Genomic DNA, 20502 nt, shown 5'->3' with positions numbered 1-20502 from the left:
CCAAAAATGAATAACGATTACGCGTTTTCTTGGCAACAAACTGCGAACCATGGATCCTAGATGGTTTAATGTTAATTGGAATTATAAAGAACGACATTGTAAAACAACAACAGTATTGCCAGTGTAAGCAAATGAACAGTAGTTTTAAGTTTATAACTATCAAATAGACCTCAACACCACCTTGAAGTCTTCAACCCTTTCTAAGAGATCCAAGGCTCACCACACAAAGAATACAATCTTCGTAATTATTTAGACTTTAACTAAAAAGCAGCAATGACAGTCCTCTTTTCAATGACAGTCCTCTTTTCGATTTACAGAAATATTTTTGATTCATTGGAGCTCTCATTGTCAAATACACTTCTTACTGGTACATTTTCAAAAACCTAATATTTAGCAAAGTTGAAAATGGGTTTAATAATTCGTCAACTAGTGTAGGTGACGTTGAATTATTTCTAAGTTCGAAATTTCTTTAGGGAACATATGGTATCAATATTGTTTTCTTTTTATTTGGTAAGAGGAATTTTTTTTCTCAGACTCACTTTTAACTTACTTACAAACATAAACCAACGTTCTAATAACATCAAAATTAAAAAGAAACAACTAATATAAGCAAAACTGAATGACGGCCCTCAAAATTAAAATGTTTGTAAAGAAAGGCGAGTTTTTGGTAATTTAGATAAAATAAATCTTTCATACACAATACATTTTATTCCTTGCAACTTTTCTATTCAAAATTACTTCTGTGTATTGTAATAGAAATGATAAATCGGAGATTTCAGGACCAGTTTGTATGATTTAAATGGAAGACTTAACAATGGATTATCTGCAGTGGTGTTCACTGCAGGGATCAAGCCTCGAACTTTAATGGCACAAATACTCAATCTTTTATATAATCCTTTAGGGATTTTCAAGAACCAAAAGGATATTTAATAACAGTATTCCAACTGCACTATGCTCTCCACATCCATTGCTGACAACACATTTCCTTGAACCCAAATCTAATGAGATCGACTGGGGCACAGCGTTCTTCTACTCTAATGAAGTAGGTAGAGAATAAGTTTAACACTAATGTCTTATGATAGTCGTAATTAATTATAATTATGTTTTGCCATCTTAGAAAAGACTTTCACCCCATAACAGTTGTTGTTAAAAAAATGGCTTATATAAATTAAATGTAATTTCCGAGCACCACTGCGTTTGTTGTGTATCAACAGTCCTGATAAACTTTGAATTGAACGAAACGCGTCGTCAGTAATGGGTATGATGATCATAGCGTGGTCGGAATATTATTATTATATATTTTTCTAATTCAAGTCACAATCCGAGGGTCACGGGTTCGAATCCACGTCACACCAAACATACTCGCCCTTTCAGTCGTGGGGGCGTTATAATTTACGGTCAATCCCACTATTCGATGGTAAAAGAGTAGCCCCAGAGTTGGCGGTGGGTGGTGATGATTAGCTGCCTTCCCTCTAGTCTTACACTGCTAAATTATGGATGGCTAGCGGAGATGAGCCTTCGCGTTGCTTTAAGCGCAATTAAAAAAAACAAACAAACAAATAATTTAACTCTTTAAGGAAATAGATAAAAAAGGTAATGGTTAAAATATAATAGGCTTAATTAGTGTTTATTATCATCATAATTAACGAGTAGCTTCAGTTCCTTTATTTTGCTAAGTGCAAAGACGTACAATGGGCTACGTGCTATGTGTTTACTGTTCGCTGTATGAATAAGACCTTTAGCGTTATGAGCTCTCAAGCTTTCCTCTGAGCTACCGAGAACAATAATCGGATATAGTGTAATTGTAAGTAACAGTAAGAAGGTAAGAGATACATATCTACAGCTTGCATTTTTAGTACAGACTTTGACAAAAGTATGGTTTAACTTTATGTGTATTTCTGGGCAACAGCATAAATTAATCCTACGCTTTTCTTATTTGCTATTAGGTAAAAAGCACCATAACATAATGGGCTGTCTAAACTCTGCCCACTGCACAGTATCGAAACAAAATTTTTAACATTATAAACTTTTAGAGTTATCGCTTAACAACCGGGTGTGTATTTCAGGGGGGGGGGTATATAAAAAAGATTAAAGTTTTAGAAATACTAACTAATACATGTACAAGTAAAATGCCGTAACAAAATGTTGGCCATAACAGTATTTTAGAAATGTGGTGGAATGTTTTAGAAAACCAAAGTTTTAAAAATAATTGTAATGCTAGTTTGAATTAAACTATTTAAATATATCTGTCACGACCAATGTACTTACGTTTCACACTATTCTAAAGCATTCTTTTTTCCCCCCTCAATAAACATTCTCACTCCCTTAACCATAAATTACGAACAAGACTATACAGAACTAGAGCTATTTTTCTTTTATATTAGAGAAATTTTCCTATCAAGTACAGAATCATTTTTATCCCCCATTTTAGCCGCCTCCCAGTGGCACAGCGGTATGTCTGTATGACATACAATTCTAGAATCCGAGTTTCGATATCTGTGGTGGACATAGCATGGCTAGTCTATTGCGTTGCTTCACTTCAAATAAACGCTTTAACTGTACATGTAGCAGTAACAAACCCACGTATACTGTTTCATCCCAGGCTGGGAATTTTAAAATATTTATTTGTTGGGAAATCAAATTTAATCTTTAACAACAATAATTGAAATGATGTCGCTGATGATTTACTTTACTTTTCAAAAATTGTCACCTATAATGATTTATCCATATTTCCATTTCTGATCGTATCAACTTTATATTTAAGACAAGTATTGGGTTATTTTATTACGCTGTCTAATTTACGTGTAATATAATTTACATTTCCTTTCAATAGTTTTGGTTTGGTTTTGAATTTCGCGCAAAGCTACATGAAGGCTACCCGCACTATTCGTCCTTAATTTAGAAGTTTAAGACTAGAGCGAAGGCAGCTAGTCATCACCACCCACCGCCAACTCTTGGGCTACTCTTTTACCAACGAATAGTGGGATTGACCGTCACATTATAACGCCCCCCACGGCTGAAAGGGCGAGCATGTTTGGCGCGACGCGGATGCGAACCCGCGACCCTCAGATTACGAGTCGCACGCCTTAACGTGCTTGGCCATGCCGGGCTACCGATAACGTAAACTGATATTAGACTTACTTATAGTTAGATACAAGTAAGTGTTGACTATATTTTCTTCCTTACTGATACCGTAAAATGATGTAAGCTCCTCCCCAACCTATTACAAACAACTGTGATTGACTCACACATAAATGTTTAGTCATATCTATTTACAATCATCTGTTGTTAAAATAATAGGCCCGGCATGGCCAAGTGGTTAGGGCTCTCGACTTGTAATCTGAATGTCGCGGGTTCGAATTCTCGTCACAACAAACATGCTTGTCCTTTCAGCCGTGGGGGCGTTATAATGTGACGGTCAATCCCACTATTCGTTGGTAAAAGAGTAGCCCAAGAGTTGGCGGTGGGTGGTGATGACTAGCTGCCTTCCCTCTAGCCTTACTCTGCTAAATTATGGACGGCTAAAACAGATAGCCCTCGAGTAGCTTTGTGCGAAATTCCAAAGCAAACAAACGTTATCGGTAAGAGATAGAACATAGTCGACAATAACTGTTATACTTTAATTGTATCTAACTATAAGTAAGTAAGTCTAACATCAGTTTACGGTATCGATAAGGAAGAAAACATAGTCAACAATAAGTATTACACGTTACTAGTATGTAATTATAAATAAGTCTAACATCGGTTTACGGTATCGGTATGTAGTAAGAGAGAAAATATAGTTAACAATAAGTGTTATACTTTACTTGTATCTAACTATAAGTAAGTAAACCTAACATCTGTGCCCAACAAGTCCAGGTTGTTAAGGCACTTGACTCGTAATCTGAGGATCACGGGTTCGAATCCTGTCACACCAAACATGTTCGCCCTCCCAGCCATGGAGGCATTACATAGTGACGGTCAATCACACTATTCGTTGGTAGAAGAGTATTCCAAATTCAAAAACAAAGAAACAAACAAACAAACAAACCTATCATCAGTTAATGGTATCAGTAAGAAAAAATACAGTCAACAATAAGTGTTACACGTTTCTAGTATCTACCTATAAATAAGCCTGACATCAGTTTGTGGCATCGAAAAAGAGAGAAAACACAACAATACGTGTTACATTTTTCTACTATGTAACTATAAGTACACCTCTCTAATTTCAGTGTCCAAACGATATTTTGATTGACTTCAAGTGAAGTAGGTGCAGATAAAAGCGTTTACCCTCCTCAACAGCACCACAGTTTGATTGATTTGTGTTTCGTATCTACAGACCTATGCTGTTGATCATTACTGACCGAAGAAAACAAATATAATTTTTTATCAGGCGAGCTTGAAAAGATGTTTTTTTTTTCAAACCGTGGAAAACTTACGGTCTTGAAATAGTAAAATTCCTATTGTATTCCACATTCTAACCGAACTAAAATATAAAGATGGTTGTGACTTTAAATGTACATTTAAATGTACAAAAGAAATAAACTGTTTACAATTTCGATGAACAATCTTCCTTCTTTACATGAACATTATATGGGTTAAATGCCGGCAAAGTATTTGTATTCGATGTAGGATAGGTTGGGCTAAAGAGTTACTTCGTTAGGATGTAATGTAGCGTATATTTACATACACTACTTTTTTCCCAACAGAGTTGAGGCTAAAATGTGGAATTTAATACTCTAGACGGAATTTTTTCGGCTGATAACTTTCATTTAGTAATTACCAGCGCACTGAGGTACAAAGCCCAATCATCTGCATTAAGTCCAAAAGAACAGTTGATAAAGAGTGGACATATTTAAAAAAATATCCAGTTCATATCCTTTTTGTCGAGATATTACAGTAAAAGTGAAACGAATTTTTTATCCTAATCCTACTGCACGAACATTTTTTTCGGTCCATAATGAACAAAACTTAACTGTGAACAAAACAGATTAAATATATAATTTACTTAGTTAATCTATGTACTTCTTTTCTAATTTTGTTTGAAATAAACATTCTGGACTTCAGCACTATTAGCCGAAGCACAGTGACTTACGTCGCTCATTATGAGCCTTATTAGTAGCGACTCGGCTTTACTGGTGCCTGTGACTTACTAAACCACTGAGATAAGCAGTTTCTTGACCTCAGTACATCCAGTGATCGACATAAGATCTTCCTAATCAGTTACATTAAGTTGACTTTTAAGACAACTAATCTTTTGTACAGTTGTAACCATGAAACGAAACTTACTTAAGTGATGTGAAACTACCATTACGAAATGTTCTAATCTTTGTTTGTTTTGAATTTCGCTCAAAGCTGTACGAGGACTTTCTACGCGTTCTATTCTTAATAATGATTCTCTATTTTATCATTTATGTTGAAGAAACAAAGGATCTACAATTACATCACTTTTTGAAACGTGCCTTGTCTTACTATCTAAAACAACTGTATTATTTTAGCTGAAGATATTTTCATCTTTCTTATCTTGAAATGAACTGTAAGAGGGTTATTTATATTGTCTATTCAAATATCTTTCTGTTTTGCAAACCAGTAATAAAAACAAAAACACCTTTGTATATTAAGACGTAACAAAGAATAATTTTTCTTAAGTTGCTCATTACAAGCTTAGAAAGATACAAGATATACCAGTATTGATCAATAGTTTTTATGATGTTATAACGCACATCATAAAATTAATAATCAGTGATGAAAGATTTGATAAGATTATTATAGTGTTATCGTGACGTAATTTCAAACAAATAACTGATCAACAAGTTATATATCTTGAACTTAAACATTATCTACCAGACAGTTATTATAGCCTTATTGTAATGTAACTTCACACAAATAACCGAACATTGAAATAAATGAACATGTTTTACCTATATCAGAATACTCCAACCACATTTTGAAATTAGCAGCTGTCTTTCTTAAAAACATGTCCGAAGAAACTTAAAATACAGCAAAACCGTTCAATTATTTATCTGTATAGTTTAAACTGCAGCTACAATGGACATTTGTTTATATCTTTGGTATATTTAAATGTGCACTTGGAAGCCGATAACGTAAGACGTTCGCTGCTTTACGGAAATGTGTAGAATCGGAAAAATAGAGTGTTCGTTAACTTGACCTGGAAAACTCTGGTTTTATAGAAATATAAAATTGGCAACTTATAGGAAAAACAGAAAGTGTGATCGTTGGAAAAATGTTGACCTTAATTACTAGTATGTTAAAGTTTATAATAATTTCTAGAAAATATAAATACTTCTTCATAATTTCTGGAACCATAATATTATTTCTTTCTTTTTTCTCCAGATACATTGACACCTGAAAACCACCAGGCTCTGGCCAGCATTCTTTCTCAGGACTAAGTCGATCTGTCAACTGTATCTTTGCTATTTAGTCTCCCTTAACTACTCCCCCTCGTATCCCACGAAGAAAACAACAAAATGCATTGGATTTCACGTAACTGCAGATTCAGATACGTGTTCTATAAATCATTGAACATGAGTTTTAGTACATTTGTAATTGAGTTAGAAAACTTTGAATACAGGTTATTATTTTAGGAAATAACATTTTGTTCAGAATTGATTGTTCTTACTATTCACGCCATTTTTTTCTCTATATTATAACGATAAATGTAAACTAAACCTTTTTCAGAATATTTGAAAACACCAAGTTGTGAATCATTTTCCCATGTAACTGAAATATTGTATATTAATAAACATTGAAAGAATTTATTTGTCTTCGTTTCATATAACGATATTGACTCTTTCATTACCATGGACACATACGTTTCGTCTAGAGCATTCTTTCTTGAAACTTCCAAACTTTAATCAGTTTCAAGTTTCAGATAAATGAAGAAACATTAAAACTTGTGTTATTTTCGTTTCCTGTTGTTGTGTATCTATAAATAAATTTCGGAGAGTTGTTTATCTATACACGTTCCAATGAGAAGGTTAAACGCGTCAGTTAAAAATAGGAACATTGGGATGGATCTCTTAAATTGCAGATTGCCTCACTTTTAATAAACACAAATATTAAATATTATCAATATTGAATATTGTTTTTACGTTAACATCTCTTGCTGTATGTTTGAGAACTTTAAAGGACCATATGTCCTGTTTAAAGAAGAGACGACGTTTCGGCTTTTATAGTGACGCCTCAGTAGAGAAGTCAAAATGTCGTCTTTTCTTTAAACAGGTAGTTGCAGTCTGAGTCTACTTTGTGGCTGTTGTTTGTTCAATGTTAGGGTAAGGCTGTAATAAGCTTCTTAAAACTATGAAACGAAACTATAGAATTACTAACAGTATAGAATTATTAAATTCAGTTAAATGGTTGTGGAATAAAAAAATATTAGTAGTTTCAATGAACAATACACATCTTGAACGTATAACATGTACTTGTAATAAATACAACAATTATCTATATAAACATGCATATATAAAAATGATAAAGTTTGCTGTTTCGAGAAAATAATGAATGCTCATTTTATAAATACAAGCGAAGAGTGACCAGAAGTGTAATGACACTAAAACAACGCGGTTCACTTTGGTAAGTTGCTTCCTTCATATTATGTAAAGCTCTCAACATATCAACAGAAAATGACAATCGCAAAAGAAAAACGTTTGAATGAAAAGTGAAAGTGAGATATTTTTCATCCTAAATTACCGTATTTCCTGGCATCGAAGACGCACCTCTGTTTTGATTAGCTACATTTTGAAAAAATAAATAAAAGATAAACCTAAGAATAAAGTCGCAACACTTTCGCCAATCTTACCAAAATGTTTCGTGGATTGTTTAGTGATTTACAGTATATGAATCCTCTTGCCCACTTCTCGATTTTTGTGAGCTATTGTTTGCCATATCTACCTTTAAAAGTGTACACCTTATATTATATCTGGAATATCTGTATTACTACCAGTAATAACGTTATTCTAAGCCCGAGGAGTTAAAAAGAGTGCCGGTATTACAGCACCATATGTACGGTGACCTGTTCTTGTTTGTTTATTTATTTAACACTAAGTAACATATACATTTCATTCTAGGTCATATTAGAGGTGCTTGGATTACTGTCTAGTATCAAAACGCTTCCTCTAAGCTTAGGTTTAGGCCTATAAGCAACGTAACCTTCGGCCTGGAAGACGCAGAGTAAATTTTTGAGACATTTTCTGGGGAAAAAATAGCGTCTTCGCCGCCGGAAAATACGGTTACTATTTTCAAAAAGGCACGAATTTAAAAAAAAAAAAGTTATCAACTTCGATAAATACCTATTTACATATTGATTAAAATATAATAAAACACGTCTTATAAAATGGCGACAATACTTTTTGTTGTTGTTAATAAAAAAATTTTATGTATCGCTGCTATAAGACTATTTTTATTAGCAATAAAATAAAAATTATGTCACGTGTCAGAAAAATCTACTAATGCAGTGTCGCGGTTCTTGTGATATGAGCCAATTCACAAGATACACTCGTGCTTTTGTTAAACTTTTAATATAAACATTTTGCAGTATTAAGGAAATTTCAAGGTAACGCGTTTGGTCATGGGTGAAAAAGTAAAGTACGTCATTTTAAAAATTGATTTTTATCATTACATTAGTATGAAGTTTAAACTCGCCCGAACTTAAAGACTTAAATGATTATTTTAATTAATAACGGTAGCATCACCTGAAAAGAACGAATAAAAATTCTTGTGTTTATTTTTACACAAACCTAAAGATTCTGGTGCTGATGATTTTGTGACCGATACTTGATATGTTTTTAATGAGTTTTTTTGCACTTAAGTTGGCGGTACCTATTTTATGTGGTATAGTTGTCTTAGTAAATGAACAAGCACATTTTCTCCACTCACTATTTTTTGGCAAATGCACTTTGTAGTTAAAACAAAGACTAAATATAAACCATTTATTTTTAGACATTGAAACATACACCCTTGTGCAAATTAATTGAAACAAGAAGGAAAATTACGATTTTTTAAATTTTTTGCGTTTTATTTCTGAGAATCCAAAAATTACTCACAAAATAATACATGATATGACCGGCTTTATTTTTCAGAAGATCATTAATCCGCTTTGCCATCGAGTCCACGAGTTGACTGCAATTTTTACTAATTTTTGGATCGCGGTACCACACCTCAATTATGGCCTCAATTAGCTTCACTTTCGTAGTACAGTCTTTTCCCCGAAGTCTTTCTTTACAAATTGCCCAAATATTTTAAATAGGATTTAAGTCCGGAGAGTTTCCAGGCCAGTCCAGCACTTTTATTCGCGTTGTTGTCATAAAATTCTTCACAAGTTTCGATGTGTGGCACAGAGCCAGATCTTGCTGAAAAATGCCGAATCTATCTGGAAATATCTTTTTCAATTCTGAAACGACTCTTCTCTGCAAAACTTCGATGTACTGTGGTCCTCGCATCATACCTTCTACGATATGCAAGCCTCCGACGCCATCGTAGCTGATAAAGCCCCAAAACATCTTCTTCAAGGGATGTTTTACGAACTGACTGATGTGAGATTCTCGAAGTTTCTCACCTAGAGATCTGCGAACGTGCAGACTTCTTTGACCCTGTACAAAGAAATGAGTCTCGTCACTGAATAACACCTTCCTCCATTGTTCTTGAGTCCAGTTCTTGTATTTCAGACCCCATTGATACCGTTGTTTCTTCATTGAGTTGGTAAGAAGTTGTTTTTTGACTGGTCTCCTTGCCCTTCTAACGCAATTTCGAATGACGTAATATTCCTCAAAATTTCGTCATATATCCCAAAAATAGATGGACCGTACTGCAAAACACAGCTAATGACACCATTTGTGTGAAAAAATGAATATTAAAGGAAATCAGCGGGTCCAGCGAGCCTACACCGGCCGCCATGCTGAAAATATTGTAAAATGACTATTTGTTTCAATTAATTTGCACAATAGTGTACTTCTTATGACTGTGGCTGTTTTACCTAGGAGTTTGATGATACACATGCCCACAATGGTATAAAATGTCTCTCATAAGTATTTTTGTTTTGTTTTTTATTTCGTGTAAAGGTACACAAGGGCTATCTACGTTAGCCGTCTCTAGTTTCGCAATGTAAGACTAGAGGGAAGGCAGCTAGTCATCACCTCCCACCGTCAATGTTTAAGCTACTCTTTTACCAACGAAAACTGTTTCAGGAAATACTTAGAATATGCTGCAAAGCTACATCTAAAAATAGATAAAATTGTTTCCAAAAAACATGAAGCTTAGCTTGTTATCTAAAGTATATTTACATCTCTATTCTCTATTATTATTTTGAGTAAAATTCGCTCTTAATATCAAAATGAGAAGTAATTTTAATATCCATAGTTATATTTGCGGAATTGTCACATTTATTTAATTTATATCAAACAGTTATTGAGCATGAATAATTTATTTACCATATTTTATTTGTTTAAATTGAGTGTAGAATCATCATAAAAGCAGTAAATGTGTTTATATTTAAAAAATAAACTGATGACTGAGGAACAATGTATACTGGCGAGAATCAAATAAAAGATAAAATCAGATGTTTTTATGAAATTTATAAAGAAAAACAGACCCCACATATAAATACATGAATTTGCTTTTTTCTTTGATATTAAATTTGGATTTCTTCTTTGTGCTGTACTTCACAAGAACATTTCGGAAATTGATGACAATGCAAGCCTGAATTACGTTAATAGTGATTAAAACATAATGCACTTACAGAAACGTTACATGAAAACAGTGCACGTTTCTACTTAGAAAGCCACATAATTTGACAGGAAAACAAATGGAAACAACAGTACAATTACATTTACATGTTACTCACAAACATCATTTTGCAAACTTATTGAGAGATGTTTTTACTTTTTACACAGAATTTCAATTGAGTGTGATGAGTAATGTAGTCACGACCAAAACAGGCTGACGAAGATAAAATTATATTTCTTGAGTCAACTGTTAAAACTATACAGTCATACGTCAGATATTAAATTCATGTTAAATATTTTCTCTTTTTGTACATAATATCTCAACCACTCTGTAAGTTTGTGTGCACTAGGGTCTTTATTCTAAATTGACCTGTCACACATGGCATATATCCTAAATGCTCGTACTGCCATCTGGTGTGTTTAATGACATTGGAAATTAGTTTACTTTTTTGTTGGTTTTGTTAATGTTTTTGAATTTCGCGCAAAGGGTTGCAGAGGGCTATCTGCACCAGCCGTCCCTAATTTAGCAGTGTAAAACTAGAGGGAAGACAGCTAGTCATCACCACCAACTCTTGGGCTACTCTTTTACCAACGAAAAGTGGGATTCATCGTCGCATTATAACGCCCCTACGGCTAAAAGAGCGATCATGTTTGGAATGACGGGGATTCAAATTCGCGACCCTCAAATTTCGAGTCGAGTGCCTTGACAGCCTGGCCATGCCGGACCGTTATTTTACTCTCCATGTGAAAATTATACAAAAATAAACTTGAAATTTGTTATAAGCTCACATTCTATTAAGGTTAAATTAACGTAACTAAATAAGACTTGGTATTCATCATTTTCGATAAACCATTCATTAAAAATTTATAAAACTCATGCTCATAAATCAAATTGTTCAGCTGTTTAAGACAGCCGGGTTGTAATGTGTGGGTATTCTACTTACAGCTTTCAGATTATTAGTTTTATTTCCATCAGAAGGAAACTCTTGAACAATTTTTTTATGTTAGTAATGTGTTCAATTTGTGTATACGTGTGAATACTTATATTGATGGTAATATTCGAGATGGTGTTAATCTTTCAGTTTTTGTTAAAAAATGTGAACTCAAATGCAGAAAAAAAACGTTTACTGCACTATAAAAATATTAAAGTCTGATATTGTAAAGAAACGAATTTGTTATAAATGGAGTTGATTTGTTTGTTGTCACGAATGGGCTGGCGGTGCTGTCTTTACCACGAGTATCGAAACGCGGTTTTTAACATTATAAGTTTTCAACTAGCAGAAATAACTCAATGGATGTTTTTGGATTGTTGTTGTGCGTAATATTAAATTAATATATATTGACAAGAAATGGGATTTGAATACACATCTAAATGCATTAGAACTATTAGACCTTTATAAAATTAACATTTACTGCGAGATTCGTATTATCTTAGAAAACATTGAAAATGTAAATACTGATAGCTAAATGTAAATACTGATAGCTAAATGTAAATACTGACTAATAGCCGAATGTAAATAATAATAGCTAAATGTAAATACTGATAGCTAAATGTAAATACTGACTAATAGCCGAATGTAAATAATAATAGCTAAATGTAAATACTGACTGATAGCCGAATGTAAATAATAATAGCTAAATGTAAATACTGACTGATAGCCACGTGTAAATACTAACTGATTGCCACATGTTAATACTGACTGACCGCTAAATGTAAACACTAACTGATTGTCACATGTAAATACTGACTGATAGCCACATGTGAATACTAACTGGTAGCCACATGTGAATACTGACTGATTGCCAAACTCAGTTTTTTAGCAAGAATTATTCGTTAATTTGACATATTGTAGTTCTTTTCTTACTTCGAGTCCTATAGTGTGTGATAGAATATATCTCAGTGAAACATATCATGATTTTCGTCAAACTACTGGCTTCCTACAGGTTTTCATTAACAATATCGTATAATGAGTTCATATCAGTCGTTTTGCACACTTTTAAATAGTGTTCAGGCTAACAGCGCTAATATAACATTACCGAGTTTGCCTTATCAACACCAGCATTTAGCAAAAGGTGTCGCCGACAAGAATCCAACTAACATTAGTCATAGCTTTATCCAGTTGACCTAATTAACATCAGTATTAAACGAAAGCAAAGTCTTCGCATGACAAAGTCTATAGTAAATTACTGTTGTACATGTTCAAGATACGAAGGAAATGTTTTCTTGTACTAATGATTTAACTAAATGTTAAATATAGAATGTTTAGCATAATAATGTAGAATACATTGTCCATTTCTCACAGTGATTTTTATTTTTTACCATAATAATGTAGAACACCTACTATTATGAGCCTTTATCATAATAATGTAAAACACCTATTTTTATTTCATACTGATCCTTTAACATAATAATGTAAAACACCTATTTTTATTTTATACTGATCCTTTAACATAATAATATGGTCAGAATTATTCAGGAACAAGTATTAATTGAAGAACGCTAAGGAAACTTTCAGTTAACGTAAATTGTTCCTGAAGTCTCAAGTTTCATACTGCATTCTTTTAAACTATGATATTGATTCTTCAGTTAGCACAACTAGTTAAATACTCACTTATTACTAACCGCTACCCGCAAAACATTTGTATTAATTTTCATGCTTTTCTCTTAAATGTTGCTTATTCTATCATTTTTCTGCACACCACTTAAACTAAGCTTTCTTGTAGGTGTTATATGTTAGGTCCCTAAATCCTGGTCTATTTAAAAAAAAAAAAAAAACGTGGTCAGACAAACAAACTTACGTATTTAATAAAAATACAGGTATAAACGATAAAGTAAAGTAATTGCACTTATAGTACATTTGTAGTTTAAAGAGTATGAAAGAGTTATGAGTGTTTACTGTATGGCACAAAGACATTTACAAAATCGAATACTAAAACTCATACTAAAGAAAAATGTAATTAAAGGTGTTTATAGTAGTCTAGGAAACGAACCGAAGCTAAATTATTGCAAAGTAAAGTAAATATAAAGTCGTAATGAAGACAAACGTAGCTGATTGTGCAGAAATGTCTGAATGCGTGTTCACGTGATTTTGATCGAATTGCGCATGCTTGTTTTAAACCTAAGTCGGAAAAGCCCATAGCAATTGTATTTAGCGAAATTTTCATTTGTTTTACGAAATTACTCGCGGGTCAAGTGTTGTTTGTGTGAAGTGAAGTACTTTGCAAATTAAATAACTAAAGTTGAAATCATAGCTAATCGAAGCCAACCATCAAGTGATGACAATAACACTGTATCATGGTGTACCATACTAGCTGTTTTGAAATTTTTGACTAAACAAAAACAGGTAAAGTAATTCTGAATGGAAAAGCCAATATTCATTCTGGCGTATTCGGTCAAAGACCTTTCTTGCGGTATGAAATTTGTAGCGTTTCATGCCAGAGGAGTTCCAAAAATACCAACACAAGCGTATTATTTATTTAGATTTATTTAATTATTTCATATTTTCTACTGTTGGTACACTATGTTTTCTGTTGTTGTAGCATTAAAAGTAATTGCTTGTTTAAGCAATGTCGCTTCGTGCCTACTACCGAATTATTTACCTTAAATATTAATTTTTACTTGGATCTTGTGCTGCATTAGCGAAAAGTCATGAGTTATGTTTATCAGCAGTTTCTCTATAACCCAAAATTATGCATCAGTGTTAATAAATAGCATGACTATTCGTTAGATAGCAAAAAAAAAACCTAATTATTTAATCTAAGTGGTTGATAGCTTAATCCAGAAAGCTTAGACTTAATTGTTTGTTCTACTTTCTTTTAGTTAAGTTAATTAAGCACAAAATTACACAAAGGGCTAGCTCTGCTCACCACGGGTATCGAAACCCGGTTTTTAGAGGTATAGTTCCGCAGACATAACACAATGGGGCCGTTTTAGTTAAGATCTGTACAATTTTGTTTAACTCTTGTTCCTGAAAGCCAGACACAGTTATCCAAACAAGCAAGTGGCACTTGAGAAAATGAACAAACAACGTGTGAAACAAAGTTGAAAAAGAACATTAACTTTTGATAGATTTATATCTAGTGAATATCTCTGAGATGGATATGAAATCAGTGTGTTTACTTTTAAAGACAACCTCTTCAAATAACTTTTAATTTATCACCACTGATCTCTAAAAAAATATGTATTATTAAACTAGATGGTTCCTCAAAACAAGAAGACTGTCTGTACACAACTGGGTGGAATTGACGAAGATCAGCCTCAAGTGTATAAAGCTCTAAAAAAAAACAAAAAAAAACGACAAAATATAAATAAAACAACCTATTCCGGAGTGCCTTATCAGTTTTTATATGCAACAAAACCGTATGTCAGTTCTTCCCTCAACCGAAGTATAGATATGCAGTTATATATATATGTGTGTGTGTGTGCGTCTCTTGTGTTACCTATCTTTTTTTTGGAATAAAAAATCTGTTCTTATTACTAAATATGGTTATATTCGTTTTAATAAAGGAATTCTTTGATTTTTTCTGCTATGTTTGCTCCTCTTCAAGACTGATTAACGTCAGTTTTCCAAGTGCTTTATTTTGATCTGTCGGTATAGTATGAAAAGTGTTTGCCTTCTAATCCCAGTTAGAGCCTCAGAGAATGTATCAGCAGATGTCTTATAATCTAAGTTACGCTGTTGTATGTCGCTTACTAATAAACTGCTCTTTCCAATGTTATCGTACCCGAACGTTTTTCTAGTAACTAATACATAACAAAAATGAGAAACGATCCAGATCATATCTTGGGGATTAGTAGAGCAGGACGAAACGTTTTAACCGAGTCTCGCGTTATGTTGATTTGAGGTATTTCTGTAGACTTAAAATTAAGCGCAATATAATTCTATTGTAGCACACGTTAATAACAGAGCAACAAAAATATCGAGTAAATAACTAAACTAAGACCAGTGTTTTCTCCATAAATAAATATATTAAGTCAATCGATCTTTTTTTTTTTGTAGTTTTGAGTTCACATCAATAAAAATATCTTGAGTTTTTGGAATAAAAGTACTGAAAACAGTAAATTATTTACAATTCTGCTGATTTAACACAATCCAATCTTCAGAAATTTAGTCCTTGAAAACATGTAAACCTTAGCTAATTTATTACAATCCAATCTCTAAACATTTAGTCTTTGAACGTATCTAAGCCACTGCTAACTTAGTAGCCCGGTGTAACAATTTCAAATTACCCCCATTATCAAGTTACTCCCCGATAATATGAAATCGTTTTCAGAGTACCGGGGAGTAGGACAAAATTGATTTCAGGTTATCCCCGGGGGTAGTCTGAAATCGATTTCATCTTATCCCCCTTGATTTCAAACTACCCCCTTCCCGATGGATTCGTTTTAACGGTTTGTTAAGATACTATAAGTTTTTATCGCACTCAGTGAGTGTAAATGAAATTAACACATTAATAATAATGTAAAAATTCGAATATTTATCATGTTCTATATCTCATGCTATCAATCACTCACTTTTATTTCAGTGCGCATAAAGAAATATAAAAAAATTAATATGTATAAATTACAATATATTGAACGAAGACAGTATGTACACCTTGTGGTCTGGCGAAGACGAGCCCTTAAACTACCTTATATAAATTATCAATTTTAATAAAAGAAATAATAGGCCTTTTCCCTATTATCATGTACTTAGATACGTACTCGACACGCACTACAAATATTAAAAGCAATCATTATGTTTGTCATTTTAGCGTTAGAAGAGGGGGCAATTTGAAATCAAGGGGGGTAATTTAAAATCGATTTCATGTTACTCCCCCGGTACTCTATTACCAGGGGGTAACTTGAAAACGGGGGTAATTTGAAATCGTTATACCGGAATAGCCATGTGGTTAAGGCGCTCGACTCCTAATCCAAGGGTCGAGGGCTCGAATCCCCATCACACCAAACATGTTCGCCCTTTCAACCATGGGGGCGTTATAATGTGACAGTCAATCCCCCTGTTCGTTGTTAAAAGAGTGTGGTGGTGGGTAGTGATGACTAGCTGCCTTCCCTCTAGTCTTACACTGCTAAATTAGGGACGGCTAGCGCAGATAGCCTTCGTAGCTTTGCTTAAAATTCAAAAACAAACAAGCTAATTCAGTATAATTCAAAGAATAGAAATTTAGTTCTCAAATGTACCTAAACCTCTGTTGAATCAATATAATTCCATCTTTAAAGATTTAGCTATCAAAAGTATCTAAACCTATGGTGAGTAAATACAATACAATCTTAAAATATTTATATATTAAAAGTATCTAAAACTAGGTTACATCACAATCTCTAGAAATTTAGTTCTGAAAACTTTCTAAATCTCTGCTTATTCAGTACTATTCAATCTTCAGGAATTTATTCCTCGAAAGTATCTAAAACTGGGTTAATTTAATATAATAATTTTAAAGGTTTTAATCATCAGAAATATCTTAAACTCTTTTCAGCAATTACAAATAAATATTTAAAGATTTAACCTCCGAAAGTTTTTAAAATTCTGCTGAATGAATGCAATTTTATCCTTTATAAAGCTAGTTTTCAATTAAATTGATCATAATTGATGTTACTTTTAACTCTCTCGAACTGTAGATTTGGGTTTTAACCAAATTGTTCTGTTTTATAAACGTAATTTACTCTTGAAACTGCCTTAAGTCACTGAGCTGGGTTAAATGTAGAATTTATCTTAGAGTTTTTTTTAAAATAACGAAGTGATAACTGAAGTATATTTTATATAATTAAAATTGTATGTAATTCCACATATATTTAGAATCATTATGCTGGTTCACGTTTCAACTTAAAGATTGGACGTGGCATTTGGCTAGAGAAAAATCCAAGGTTTCTAGTTGCGATACAACATAAAATACGCTCCACGTTTTTCACTAGGAGAGTTATAATTGTGATAGTCCACCCTACTATTAATTTAAGATTGATCGTGTAGGTGATGGATACTGCCAACTGGTTTTCTTTCCTTTGATCAGCATGTCTAAATAAGTGATGTCTGTACCTTAGGGATCTCTGTCTAGTCTTACTCTCTATTCCGTGGGTTGTGTGAGGTGGTGGTGAGGTTGGAAACACCGTATTATCAAACACCAAGTTTCGGCTTTAAATCATTTAAAATCTGTCTTGTCGATTGACATACATTTCACTAAAGACATTTTAACTTCCTTTTTTATGTAACATGTTTGTCTAACTTTTAGTAAAGATTAAATACATTTTTTCTTTCAAACGCAGATTTCTTTTTTTTCTTAAAGTGTCATGTGTTTGAAAGAAAAAAATGTATTCAATCATTACTAAAATTTAGACAAACATGTTAGATAAAAAAGAAGTTAAAAAATTCCAAAATTGGTGAACCGCTTTATATAACCCATGTTAAACTGCAAAAACGATAACTTGAAAATTCAAGCTATAAGCGTAGGTTAGGTAGCCTAACACATGTCTGAAATACTATTTATACATGTTTTTTATGAGTTTCCAACAATAATTATATGTGTGTATATAAAGAAAGATAGGTATAGATATACATTTTCATAATTTATACGTTTAATTTTACGACACAAAATGCATTCATAAGTGTATTCAAGTGTAAGGTGACAGAATTATATTTTAAATACCATTAATAGAACGAGACATCAACATTTTTTACTTGCACAAAAATTTATTATTAAGGTTTAAGAAATATAAGTTAAAAACTTTATGAATAAATTACTGTGCAGGTAAACAATGTTGATGTCTCGTTCTATTAATTTTATTTTCAAATGTTTGCAGAATAAATGTTTGTTTTTACATCTTAGAATAATATTTTTTTACTCCTTTCTCTATGAATAAGCTGTTTTATATTGTTGTTATTAAACTGTGGTAAACTTAAATGTCGTTTAGAAATATGGAAACTAATATTAAGAACTCAATTTTAACACATATGAAAATAATAGTTTTCAATAAGCGTTAATAACTACGTGCGCATTAGTGATGTTTGAAATAATAAATTATAGCAAAGGATGGAAAATTAATAATAAAGCTTTCTAACATTTAATCTCCTTTCTTATCCTAAAATGCAAGTGTCGCAGATCTGGGTTTCTTTGGACTTTTAGAAACCTAATGTAAACTTAATCCCCTTTGCGTCCAAGAAATCCTTTAAGTGACGGGGTTTCCTGCTGAGAATCTAAAGAAAATGATAAGAATACTTTCAATCTTTTAGCAGCCCATTTACTCACCAATGAGTCCACAAGGAACACTTCTCTAGTGAAGAAAGCCTCAGTATTTAAATCCATAACCTCCTAAGATCTGGTGTCTAACAAAGCGTTATGGTATTCCAGTTTGTTGATTCACTTAAAACTAGCCATAATGCCGAAAGTTTAAAGATCGTAAATCTCTTGAAATGTTACAGTGAGAAATATATCTGTCTCTTAGAACAATTTCAGAGGCCATAGAAGTTGTGAAAAAGACGGCGGAAAACTGAACCCTAATAAAGATACACATATTTAAGAGCTTATAAAACAAAATGCAAACGTTTGCAATAACTACCTTTTAATATGGCTATAAAGGCTTAAGACGATAATTATAGTAAATTGATATGAATTAATTCTTTACCGAACGATTTGCTCTCGTAGTCTGTAAAATCAGTCATACAGTACTGATCTGTGATAGTTTATTCGGTAAACAGCTGTCGCCAAATGCTAAATGTACAAAAGAAAAGTAAAAATAAATACATGTTACAAGTTTGCATGGTAATCATAATAATTCTAAAGTTAATTTTACATTTATTTATTTATTTTGTTTATCATCCCCAAATTAAGTAATGCTGTTTATTCTTTATAATCACGATCTTTTTGATGTACAAAAGTAAATTCAAGTTACAGGTAAATGTTTTGAATGTGGCTAAATAAAATAAATTGTTTGTTTGTCTGTTTGTTTTGGATTTCGCGCAAAACTACACGAAGTCTATCTGAGTTAGCCGTCTCTAATTTAGCAGTGTAAGACTAAAGGGAAAGTAGCTAGTCATCACCACCCACCGCCAATTCTTGGGCTACTCTTTTACCAATGAAAAGTGGGATTGACTCTTACATTATAACGCCCCCATGGCTGAAATGGCAAGCATGTTTGATGTGAAGGGGATTCGAACTGTAATTTCAGGGTTATCTTAATGTAACATAAACAGAACAACACTCTAATTATAGGTCGAAAATGTTTTGAGTTAGACTCATTGTAAACTGAATAACATGTCAAGTGTAATTTACATGTTCTATTGTATAGAGTTTTTATTCTTGTTTGTAACATTTCAATTACGTTCATTTTCTCTAGTCCTCCGCTTGTACAGCGGTAAGTCTACGGATTTACAACACTAAAATCAGAGTTTCTATTTCCCTTGATCTATAATTAGAATATTTCTAGTCGTCATATTATTCGGTTGAGCGAATATGAATTTTTGCGAAACCACTGAAATAATGAAACACGGTAAAAATATCTTTAATAAGAAGGAAGGTTTAGGAAGTCAGAAAGTATGTATATGGCGTGATTTTTTAAATACGTAAATTGGTGCACTATTTATATAGTTGCACAGTGTTTATTATTCACACTAATGAGAGTGACATGAATCTACGATGAAATATTTAAAGTGTTTTAAGAGATGTTGATCAGTCTTTACAGAAAAAGTATAATTATGTATTATACAACGACGATAGTTTTGATATTTTAATGTGATTTAGATGAGCACTCTAGTTACAGGCTTGAAGATGTTCTGTGGTCGATTAATTAAAA

The 20502-nt window shown here is 32.7% G+C and overlaps 1 protein-coding gene across 1 annotated transcript in view; it reads left to right on the top strand.

Annotated features, from left to right (window-relative positions):
• LOC143253009 (uncharacterized) overlaps window positions 1–6757 on the top strand; it is a 52678-nt gene extending 45921 nt beyond the window's left edge. Inside the window, exon 3 of the mRNA XM_076506045.1 lies at window positions 6334–6757. Within this exon, the coding sequence (XP_076362160.1) occupies window positions 6334–6389 (56 nt within the window). The 3' untranslated portion in view covers window positions 6390–6757. The remainder of the gene's footprint in view (window positions 1–6333) is intronic.
• The last annotated feature ends 13745 nt before the right edge of the window (window positions 6758–20502 follow it).

This window comes from Tachypleus tridentatus, chromosome 6 (assembly GCF_004210375.1).
Source record: "Tachypleus tridentatus isolate NWPU-2018 chromosome 6, ASM421037v1, whole genome shotgun sequence".
In the NCBI taxonomy this organism is placed as follows: domain Eukaryota; kingdom Metazoa; phylum Arthropoda; class Merostomata; order Xiphosura; family Limulidae; genus Tachypleus; species Tachypleus tridentatus.
Note: the sequence above shows the minus strand (reverse complement) of the source record. Positions and strands in the feature narration are given on the sequence as shown.